Source organism: Equus caballus, chromosome 13 (assembly GCF_041296265.1).
Source record: "Equus caballus isolate H_3958 breed thoroughbred chromosome 13, TB-T2T, whole genome shotgun sequence".
Taxonomy (NCBI): domain Eukaryota; kingdom Metazoa; phylum Chordata; class Mammalia; order Perissodactyla; family Equidae; genus Equus; species Equus caballus.
The window spans coordinates 8,781,050-8,793,038 of NC_091696.1; the positions used below are offsets into that span (position 1 = coordinate 8,781,050).

General features: G+C 42.0%; 1 protein-coding gene across 2 annotated transcripts in view; it reads right to left on the minus strand.

Moving 5' to 3' along the window:
- The window catches only part of RCC1L (RCC1 like), a 35,442-nt gene that overhangs the window by 21,205 nt on the left and 2,248 nt on the right, over nt 1-11,989 (minus strand). For both annotated transcript variants that reach the window (XM_023616809.2, XM_023616810.2), the window contains exons 2-6: nt 7,118-7,247; nt 4,325-4,453; nt 3,419-3,485; nt 2,803-2,854; nt 748-832 (exon numbers count right to left, since the gene is read on the minus strand). In XM_023616809.2, the coding sequence (XP_023472577.2) occupies nt 748-832; nt 2,803-2,854; nt 3,419-3,485; nt 4,325-4,453; nt 7,118-7,247 (463 nt within the window). The remainder of the gene's footprint in view (nt 1-747; nt 833-2,802; nt 2,855-3,418; nt 3,486-4,324; nt 4,454-7,117; nt 7,248-11,989) is intronic.

The window sequence follows — 11,989 nt, forward strand, 5'->3', positions numbered from 1 at the left end:
TGCCAACAGGGTAATGATTAAGTAATTATTTGATAAAATGATTAAGTGCTTAATTGCCTTATGGTAAATTAATTTGATGCTATATCATACAAATATTAACAACAGTAACTGTGAAAATTGATTGTACCAACATGGAAAAATGTTTTATGTAAATTTAAATGATAAAACAGGCATATAAAGTCATACCTATACTATGTTACAATATAAACGATGTACACATGAACAAGGATAGAAGAAAACATGAGACAATGAACCAAGATGATTTGAGGTGGTGGTAGGATTACTGAGGATTTATATAAGATTGAAATCTTAAATTCAAAGGCCTTCCCTTCAGATAAATATCAGAAACAAAAAGATTATAAATACACAAGGTTGATAAAGCCTTTCCCTTATTCCTCCCTCCCTTAATCATGTTCTTCTCAAATCAGCTAAAATCGAGCTCCTTTTAGGTGGCCCTTGTTTCTTCTTTAAAAGCCTCACAGTTTCCTGTCTCTCCAGAGAGAAAGACAGAACCCCTTTGTTGAGGGGCAGCTCTAAATCCTCCATTCACTCCCTCACTTGTTCCTCCATCCAATCAGTTTGTTCAGGGGAGTCAGAGTGAGGGGATAGGGAAGGGACAAACAGAACACTGCCCCGAGGAAGTGATAAGAGAGGCAAGAGTCAAAGCAAGGCAGGAGGTTCTATCCCAAGAGCTCTGCAGCTCACAGCTGTATACAGCACCATCCCAAGGGATGAAAGGTCCACTACCTGTTTGTCCATCTGCGCCCCATCCACAAGAATAGACTTCTCCTTTATCTGTTAGGAACAGACTATGGTCCTGACCACAGGCGACCTATCAGACAAACAGATGGGAGGTTGATGAGAAGAAATCCTTGGAAGCCCAGTGTCCTCGTCAATGGACCCAAAGCACAGTAGCATTCCCTACTGCTCCTGAACCCCGAGGGGGCTGGGTTCAGGCAGGCTGCCCCACACAGCCTCCACATCGGATTCTTTCTCAATCCACTGCAGCCTGGCTTCTGTCCCACTGCACAGAAAGTGCTCTTGCTAAAGGAAAGTGCCAAATATACTAAGGAGCAAACCCAAGATCTCCTCCATCCCACTCCATCCCTGAGGAACCACTCCCTCCTCCATAAGCCTTTCTCTTTCCCATCCCTTTCTTCTGCTTCTCTAATAGCTTTTTTTTTAAACAAGACTTACGTGGATTTTATCCCTGCCCTGCATTTTTTTTTTTTAGGCACCTGAGCTAACATCTGTTGCCAATTTTTTCTTCTTTATTCTTCGTCTTCTCCCCGAAGCCCCCCAGTATATAGTTGTATATTCTAGTTGTCGGTCCTTCTAGTTATGCTATGTGGGATGCCACCTCAGCATGGCCTGATGACCAGTGCCATGCCCGTGCCCAGGATCTGAACAGTAAACCCTGGGCCGCCGAAGCAGAGCACGAGAACTTAATCACTCGGCCATGGGGCCGGCCCCTCTAATAGCTTTTAATCTTTGTCATTAGCTGAGCCTCTGCTTCATATCCTTCAGTGCTGGAATCCTTCTCCAAGATCTGTCTTCTGCCCTCTTCTCTTCCCACTCTTCAAACTCCCCTGGGAGGCTGCATTCATTCCCAAGCCTTTTGCTGTCACTTTTACACTGTTATCTCCAGTCCCAAGAACTCTACTGAGTTCCAAACCTACTTTTCCAACAGCCTAATGAAAAATACCCTTTACCGAACACTTGTTATGCCATGTCCTGTGCTAAGCTAATAACCAAGATCACCTAATAAGAAACTGAATGTCAGAGAAGGTTGGTAACTTGCTCAAAGTCATCTAGTTTATATGCAGAGAAGCAGCAACTTGAACTCACATCCTGGTGACTTTGAAGCCTGTGCAAGGAGCACTACACTCTACTGCAACTTTAAAAGCAAAGTCACTCTCTACCTCCTCCACGCCTCCCCCACCCCCAACCCAAACCTGCTCCTCCTCTGGTTCTCCCTAATCTGGGTTGAAAACATCAGCAGCCACTCATTTGCCTGTGGGGTCATGCGCCACTCCTTCTAGCTCACTGCTTGTCCATCTAATCAAGCCCCCAATCCAGTCAATTCTCCTTATGTCTCCCCATGGCTTTCCAAGTGGCCTTCATCACCTCCTCCAAATCTCCAAAACCCTGCATCGCTCACTCTCCACCTGTCCTCCAGCCTCTCCCACACCGCTCCCCTGGAAGCACAGCAAACTCCAGCCGCCCCTCAGGCTCTCAGCAGTTAAAGCCTCCCCCTGCCCCTCCCCTCTGCCATGGAACCTTTCCTACCACCCATCCCTGGTCTGTCCCTTTCCTACCACCCATCCCAGGTCTATCTGGTAAATTCTGCTGCCACCTCCTCCATGATGGCTTCTCTCCCTTCCATTCCACCCTTGGGACTTAACAATTCCCCTTTTTGTACTCTTATAGCACTTTCTTTATGCATTCATTTGTGTCTTTAAGTACTGACTATAGGTACCTACCATGTGCCAGGCACTGCCCCAGGGATGGGAATAAAATGGTGAGCAAGATAAAGCCAGCCTAGAACACACGGTGTGGTGCGGTACAGCTAACTTTAACCTGTCTCTCCCACTAGGTGTCATTCCCTAAACCTTATTAAATTTTGTACCCCATTATCTACTGTACATCCTGGCCTATAGAAAGCAGGCAATAATTTTTACTAAAATAATTTATTAATTCAGAAAGTCACCCTAACAAATCTGCCATCAGTCCACCCAACTTTCACCCTTTAAAAAGTGCCCCAGGGGGCAGAACTGGTGTCTCTCAGCCCACGCCACTTACCTGGACCACCTGTCCATCGAAGTCCCGCATTCTGTGGACTTTGTGACTTTCGCTACAGCCAGGAGCAATTTGGGGAAAAGCAAGAGATATGGTCACGGTGAGCACTGTGGGCTTCTGGCCCCTCCCTATCACCCCTACGCACACAGGAACTGCTAGGGAAACCCTCGAGGTCAAATAAAAGGCAGAGTTAGACCCAGGTGTGAAAGTAAAACAAACAAAATCCTGTGGTGATTTTACTACGGTGCCAGAGTTGAGACCGGTGTTTAGACCCAGCAGAACAATGCGAGGAACAGAGGAAAATGTTTCCAAAGACTAAAATAAATAGGACTGAAACAGAGGAATTCTTAAAGTTAATCAATTTGCTTAAGAGTAAAAAGTTCAAAGAAGTTCCAGGCACCAACACTCAGGCGCCCTCCCTCCCACCAGGCTGAAGTACGGAGCTCACCCTGCAATGGAACAGCACTCTCCATAGCTCTCCAGGGAGCACTCAGTGCTCCTCGCAGGCAAGAGGAACCTTGCCTTTTACTGCTTTGTGGGTCTATCACATAGTAATCACCCCAGAAATGTTTACTGCTCAACACAATTTGGGGGAGGGGTAGTCCTTGTGGGAACTCACCTGTAAATTTCATTTTCAACCACCTTCCTTCCACATTGTCCATAAGAGTTGTTTCCCAGGCTGAAGACTAAAGAATAACACCACCAATGAAATCAATCCTGCAGGTTCAGGATATCCTAGAAAGTCAGGACTGGAAGGGCATATAAAGTGATCCTAGTCCTACTGCTCACCCAACTGCCACTGGGTTTCTTTCTCCAACATTCCCCACCAGCGCAGGCATACTCCCAGGCAAGTTGGGGTCTGCTGCAACAGCCTGGCCCCCTCTTCTGTCCCTCTGTCTCATCTCAGGGCCCTAGTTCCGCCTCTCAGGAATTCCATGTGATGAGATGAGCACCTCTTGTGAAAGGCCTTAGCAGTCCCACTCCCTGGACCTGTCACCAGGCTGCCCTCGATGCCAAGTCCCCTCTTGAAAGAGTTCGTAAACACCACCTTCGCATTTTCCTACAAAGCACACTCAGACAGAAAATGAAATTTGAAAAATTTAGCCAACTTGCCCTTCCCTGGAAACAACCACTCCTCTGGAGAGCCTCGGGGTTACCCATGAGCCTGGACTCTGAAAGCCCTGCCATGCGGAAGGAGTGTTAGCAAATGTACAAGAGAAAAGCTGTCTACACACGCAGCCTGGCTCAGCGACTTGACGACAAAGGGAGCGGGAGGCCTTGATGAGGCTGCCTGGTGTGCGCTGTCACGTTTATGAATACCTGAGATTTCCCAAGAGCCACAGAGAGCAGCAAACATAAGAGGAAGGTCTGCCCCTACAGCTCTCTGGAGCCATCCTACTGGTTTGCTCGGGAAATGCCAACAGCTCCACAAATCAGATGGGGCTCAATAAAACAAGCCACTTCAGGCCCAATGGCAAGAAAGCAGTTCCCCGACCCTCCCTCAGTCTTGAACAGGTTAATTCACCTCCTTCGCTGTCTGTCAGGATGAGAGAGTGGGCTCTGCCGCAGGAGACTTGTAGCACCCGTGTCTCCTGAGGTCTGTCCAGAGGCAGTGGGATGGGCGAGGGCTCCAAAACATACTCGTATCCCCTCACTGAAACAAACACAACCAGGGTCAGTGCACTGATGGAGGGTCATTGCATTTGTAACATTAAAGGTCATACTGTCCAACCTCCACATTGTTACGCAATCAGAGATCAGAATGACTTACCCAAGGCACAAAAGTTAGAGCAGAGCGAAGACTAGAAACCCGGTCCCCAACTTTCAGCCCACTGTACCACACTGCCTCCAATACACACTGGGTTATTGAAAAGCATCCTTAGTCTTATTAAAGAAAGCTCTTCAAATGTCATTTAATACAATTTGAATTTTTCAGGAAAGTAAAAGCATTTTCTTTTTGCAATACTAAGATTTCTCGGGAAGATGAAAACAGCATCTCTCATATGATACCACTTATATTAAAAGGAAGCAAAAAGAATACATAGACACATTCGCTTGTAAATGCATTAAATCTCTCTAGAAGAATAAACTGGAAACTGTTAGTACAGGTTGTCTACAGGGAGGAAAAACCATGATGCTGGGAGCACAGAGATGGGAAGCAGACTTTTCATTATATGCTCTGCTCTGCCATCAGGATTCTGAAATGAAATGTTATACAAATATGTTATCCATTCAAAACAGAAAATTTTAATATTTAAATAAGCAAGTAAGGGGGAAGGTTTTGTAGAAGTCACTCTAAAGAAGCAGCTTATTGTTCTTTACAGTCCTACTGGAGAGGCCAGATTGGTCTATGTAGGGAATTCCTCTTGCAGGTTTTAATCAATGAGCTTTCAAATAGTTACAATGGAGGCTGGAGTTGAGAGGATCTGCAGATACACTGGTTCTCCACCTACTCCCCACTATTGATCCCCTATTTTCTCCCATGATCCCCATGTTTAAAAAGATTTTGTCTACCAAATAAATGGCATTATCACCGTTTTAATAATACACTCACCTACTAGTATTCATCAGTGACTGATATGATTTTCAGACAGAGCTTTCGATAAGCATAGAATAACTGCCTTTTCACAATGAGATGATGTGATTCTAGGCAAAATCAAAGAAACTAGACAATGATGTTAGCTTACAGAGCCTCATTAGGTGAAACTAGGTAATACCTTAAAATACTGAAAAGTCACTCACATCCCTCATTACTACCTGCATAGACCCCTAAGAGCCTAGAAAGTAGTAAACACATAACATTGAAAGGGAATCTGGCTGTAGGTCCAACTAGCAATTGACAGAAAATACAGAGAACAGAGGATCATGTCAAATGGCACCACAGAGATGCAAACTCCAGACTGGAAAATTCTATAGAATAAACAATGTGATTTCTTCAATAAATTTCAAGGAAAAAAGATTAAAATAGACTTAAAAGACTTTTAAAAGTCTTATCAACCCATTGCAATGTCTGGACCTTACATGGATGTTAATTCAAACAAATTTTTAAAAGTAAAATAAAAATCTAATGACGTTTATGAGATACCTGGCAACTTGGACACTAACTGGCTGTTTGATGATATTAAGGGATTATATTAATTATTTTTAAGTGTGATAATGATGATGTATTCATGGTTTTTTTAGAGTCCTTATTTTTTTAGATATGTACTGAAATATTTACAAACCAAATCAATAATGTTAGGATTTGCTCCAAATTTCTCAAGGGCGAAGGCGGGTGAAATGTGTAAAACAAGACCATCATGAGCTGATGATGGCTGAAGCTGGTGACGGTCTGCGGGACGCATTACCAGACTCTGTCCATTTCTGTACACGTTTCCAATTGCTTGCATTAAAAGGTATAAAGAGGGGGCTGGCCCATTAGCAAAGGGGGTAAGTCGGGCGCACTGCACTTCGGCAGCCTGGGTTCACACGTTTGGATCCCAGGTGCAGACCTACACCACTCATCAGCCATGCTATGGTGGTGACCCACATACAAAGTAGAGGAGAACTAGCACAGATGTTAGCTCAGGGTGAACCTTTCTCAAGCAAAAAAAGAAGCTTGGCAACAGATGTTAGCTCAGGGCAAATCATCCTCAGCAAAAGAAAAAGGTATAAAGAAATGTAATGTGGCTTCTTATAGCTAATAATGACTTCAATAGTAACTAAACAAGAATCCTGATGAAATTATTCAAAAATGGCAGAAAACAAAATATATGCTATGATCAAAATTATATTTAAAAATAAATTTGCATACAAATGAGAGAACCAAAAAAAAATGAAAAGAAAGGTTTGTCCAGTATGTACTTCTGGGTAATTTCCCCTTTATTCTAAAAAATGTTCCCTATTGTACTTATAATACTGCTTGACTAATGACTACTTTTTAAAATGTCATCACAAATCATTTCTAACATTTTTACAATCCAAGTTCTAAATATTTGGAGCAAAGTTCCATCTTAAGGATTTAATTGAATTTTTTCTCCAGACTAATTCTAGGCACTGTAGAGTGTTTCAAGGTATCTCCAAGCTAGGAAAGAAAGGTCATCTCTTTGGGGCCAAAAAACAACATCTTTACTTATCAGCAAATGCCCTTTTGCCTAAAGGTTCGATGTTGTCACCAAACAGGCTGAAAAATAATCTGTTCCAGATGGTGTCAAACATGTCTTTAAAGACTCCATCTATGTTGTTGTTACGGTTTGGCTCATGTCATCCTACTCTCAAAAGTCAGAGGGAGTTTTCTCAGCCCAGTAACAACGGATGAAGCCAAGGGGAGAGCACTCACTGTGATCTTTCCGGCTCCTGTGAAATCCAAGCTGAGAATCTTTGTTGAGGCCCATTCCCCAAACTTTCGTCACATCCTTGGTTTTGGAGGACAACAGTGTGAATCCATAGCCACAGGCAGCTGATGAAATCTGAAAAAGAGTTGCCATGAAGCATTAACTGATTTGTGATACCAGCAGTGTGACCTGAGATAGACTGCTTAACCTCTCTGTGTCTGTTCCCCTCTATGTGAAATGGAGCTCATAATAGTGTCTCTCTTAGGGGGTTGTTGTGAGGACTAAATGAATTAACAAAGCCAAAGCCCCTACAGTAAATAGCACCTCACTTAAGAGCGATGTCACATACTCACTATTATTATAGGCGGTAGTTGGAGAAGTATCCGGTAGAGGAGAAAACTGAGGCTCCTAGAGACTAAGTAACTCACCTAATACAGTCACACAGCTAATAAGTAGGGGCTGTCTGATTCCAGAGTGCACGCTCTGGACCCTGATGCTGCACTGTGACACTCTCAACCCTGCCATGAAGAAGAATTCATAGTACAGCTACAGTGAACATAACACATTAACAGCCCAGTGACTTTGTTGGGTGTTTCACCCGCACTGTTATCAATCTCACCTTCACTGACCACATGAGGAAACTCAGGCTTCAAGTGGGGCTGAAGCAAACCAAAGACAGCAGGCTTTAGAGTCAACCCTGTTCCCATGAACCCAGTGACCACCTCCTGGGATAGTCCTGGTTTACACTTGATGTCTTGACCTTTGCTCTCAAACAAACTGGATGACAAAATATACAGTCACTCTAAAGAGCCCCCACTCTCTCTTGGCTGTAAACAGTTTATCACAGGCCTCTGCAGCTGATCTCAGAGACTACACATACATCTAACCTTATCCCAAGGAAAACGCCAGCTTATCACTGATAATGAACAAACATGAGGAAATCTCTTTTAGTTTCAGCATTTCTTGAAGAAAGCTAGCTAAATATTTCCTTTAAACTTGATTTGATGATGACTCGTTTAATTAAGTCACCCCAAAGTGATATATCCCACCTTTTGCCTTGTGGTATTTTCTCTCCTAACATTCACAGGGCACATATACACATGCACCCTTGTGTTCATCAAAAAGCCTCAGTTCTATGGCCTTCTGGAATGGCTCCAGCTCCAAAGAAATGGCCCACTGGGGAGGCAAGAGCCAGCCCCTGACCACAGGACAGGAAACACAGAAAAGAAATGACTTCAGAGGTGAGGCACAGCACACTACGATTATTTTCATTGTTTGTGGTAGCTGTCTATTCAACATTCACCAAATATTTGGTGTGGACCTGCTGTATTAATAAATCTACTAGTAGGTGAAAAGACTTTGAAGAATACCTGACACAGAGTCAGCATTAAGTAATGTTTGTTATAATAATGCACCAGGAGAGGACTTCTAACTACAGTGGAATGATGTTAGTGAACCTCTCACCAAAAAGTAAGTAAAAAAATGGACAAAACTGAAAGAAAAAAAAAAAAACAAGCATTCCAGGGCTCAAAAAACCAATCAAGGGAAATAAACTGATAAATTATTCATGAAGGCTGCTAGAATTACAGGTAAGAATAGCAGGAGTCTACAGACTTCTTGTCTTGTGCTGTTCCATCCACCCCAGTTCAGGTAGCACAGAAGGCTGAAAAGGGTCTGGCTGGCCGTGAAAACCATCAGCTTCGTTGCCAGAAAGGACTGAGTTAATTTGGGGTGGAGGGTGAAAAGCTCAGGCCCAGCAGCAAACACAGTAGGGAACAAACAAGGAAAATCCACAACTCAGGTTGCAATCCTGATTGGGGCAAGAGGACAGCCAGAAATTTAATGGGAGGATACTAGAAATGAGAGAGCCATCAAAGGCTCTGCACACATCCATGGCTGACTGGGAAACTGCACAAATGAACAGAGGAGCCCTGAGCACCCAGTGGGAAGCTAAGCCAAGACTTGAGAACAGGCAAAACTTTGATGTGGTTCCAACCTACACACAGAATCAAAGGCAAAGGGTAGAAACCCTACAAGCTCAAGGTGTTTGAGCACAACCTCTGCCCAAATTATCGGCTGACCACAAAGGTATGCAGATAGCAGGCAACCATCAAGAAGCCAGGCTGAAACAAACAAAAGAGGGAGGAGGACAAAACAGAAATCTGAGCAAAGACATCAGTGACCAGGCACAGAAGGGGAGACAGCTTCTCCATAGATTAAGTCTACAAATGTTACTAAAGAAGAAACTCAGAGGGAAAGATATCAGAATCCAAAGTTTTATAAAATATCATCAAGTTCCAGTTTTTAACAAAAAAGTACAAGACATGAAAAGAAATAAAAGCGTGACCTATACTGAGGGGAAAAAGCAGCTAACAGAAACTGACAAGAAGTAGACCCAGATGTTGGATTTATCAGACTTCAATGAACTATTGTTTAAGGAATATTTTAAAACCATGTTCAAAAAACTAAATGAAAACATCATGACAATGACTTTACAAATATGGACATTGAATTCACAAATAAAAACATCAAAAACCGAAATGGACGGGCTGGCCCAGTGGCATAGTGCTTAAGTTCCTGCACTCTGCTTTGGGGTCCCAGGGTTCAGGGGGTCAGATCCTGGGCACAGACCTACACACTGCTCATCAAGCCATGATGTGGAGGCATCTCACATACAAAATAGAGGAAGATTGGAACAGATGTTTGCCCAGGGACAATGTTCCTCACCAAACAAACAAACAAACAAAAACCTAAATAGAAATTATAGAGTTGTAAAGTACAATAACAAGATGAAGAATTCACTTATAGAATCAACAGCAGATTTGAGATGGCAGAAAGAAGAATCAGTTAACTTGAAGAACTATCTCCAGAAATTATTCACTCTGAAGAACAGGAAAAATAAAATTGAAAAAGAACATAAACATTGCCTCAGAGACCTGTGACACAGTATCAAGCATATTAACATTTATGAAATGGGAGTCACAGAAGGGCAAGAGAGAAAGAGGTAGAAAAAAATACAGAAATATTGGCAGAAAATTTACCAAATTTTATGAAAAACATAAATCTACAGATCAAAGCTGCTCAACAAATCACTGTTAAAACTGTTAAAAGACAAAATCTTAAAAGCATCAAAAGAAAATGGACTCATCAAGTACAAGGCAACAACAATAAGATTAACAGCTAAATTCTCATCAGAAACTATGGAGGCCAGAAACCAGTAGAATGACATATTCAAAGCAATGAAAGGCAAAAACTGTCAACAGAGCATTAATTCATTCCCCAATAAAGACTGAGAGAATTCACTGCTAGCAGACCTGTGTTAACAAGAACTAAAGACATTCTTCAGGCTGAAAGGAAATGACAGCAGACGGTAACCAAAAATCACAAGAAGAAAGGAAGAAAGTGAAAGTAATTACAAAGGTAAACATAAAACACTGCATAAATATATTTTTCTTCCTTAATCCTTTAAGAGATTTAAAAGACAACTGCATAAAATAATAATTATAAATTGTATTGTTGGGCTTAAAATATATAAAGATGCAACATATATCACAATAACCACACAAGGGAGAGAGGAGGAAATGGAGCTATGTTGGAAAACAGTTGCTATAGCTTCCTCAAGATTAGGTCACTATTGACCTAAAGTAGATTGTGATAAACTAACACACATTGTAATCCCAACAGCAACTACTAATAAAAAGAAAAAAAAAAAACTCAAGAAATATATTAAAACATACAACAAAGGAATTAAAAGGGTCCACTAGAAAAATAACTATTTAACACAAAAGAAGGCAGCAAAGGAAGAACCGAGAAACAAAAAAGACATACAGAAACAAAGATTAAAATGGTAGATGTGATCCAATCACATTGGTAATTACAGTAAAAGGACATGGATTGAGTGACATCAGTGAAAATGGTGGAGCAACAAGAATGCTGGCAAACATTGTCAAAATCAACTTTTTCAAAACTCTGGCAATGAACCAAAGATGTGAAGCAATCTGGGGAATGTCTACTCAAGAAAGCAGCTAAATCACAGTAAGAACAGGAAGCTTTGCTGCATGTTAAATTGACCTATTCCCATCCACCTCTTCTCAGCTCTGCGGCAACCCTGAAAACCAACAGCTCACAATTACAGTGAAAACCAGCAGTCTGGCAGCCACTGGATGAGGCAGGATGGGACTGGAGCAACTTCAAAGCCCCATTCCCAGAGAATTCTCTTTGATCTCTCTGGTGGTTCCCTGCAAGACTCCATTCACAAGGCTCTATTTACTCGACTTGACCCAGTTGTCCCCCAGTGCAAACAGCCCTAGGGACGTTTGTTGAAAACAATCAGAGGCTAATGATGAACAGTGAAGTTACCTGAGGTGGTGGATAACAACTGGAGGAAACAATAGGTTAACCAAAAAACTATCAACTAACTCGACCTGATACCTATAGAACACTCCACTTAAACAACAGCAGAATAGACATACTTCTCAAGCACACATGGAACATTTTCCAGGACAGACCATATGCTAGGCTATAAAACAAAGTCTCAATGCATTTAAAAGGACTGAAATTAAAGCGTGTTCTCTAACCACAACACAGTTAAACTGGAAATCAACAAATAAAGAAATCAGGAAAACCATAAATATTTGGAAATTAAACACTTCTAAATAATTCATGGGTCAAAGGAGAAATCAGAAAGAAAACAGAAAAAAATACTTGAAGGTGAATGGAGACAGAGGAAATACAATGGATCAGAACTCATGGGCTGCAGCTAAATAGTGCTTAAAGAGAAAATTATAACTTTAGCTCTAAACTTTAAAGCTTTAAATGTAGCTTTAAACACTTACATTACAAAAGAGAAAAGACCTCAACAATAGCCTAGCCTTCCA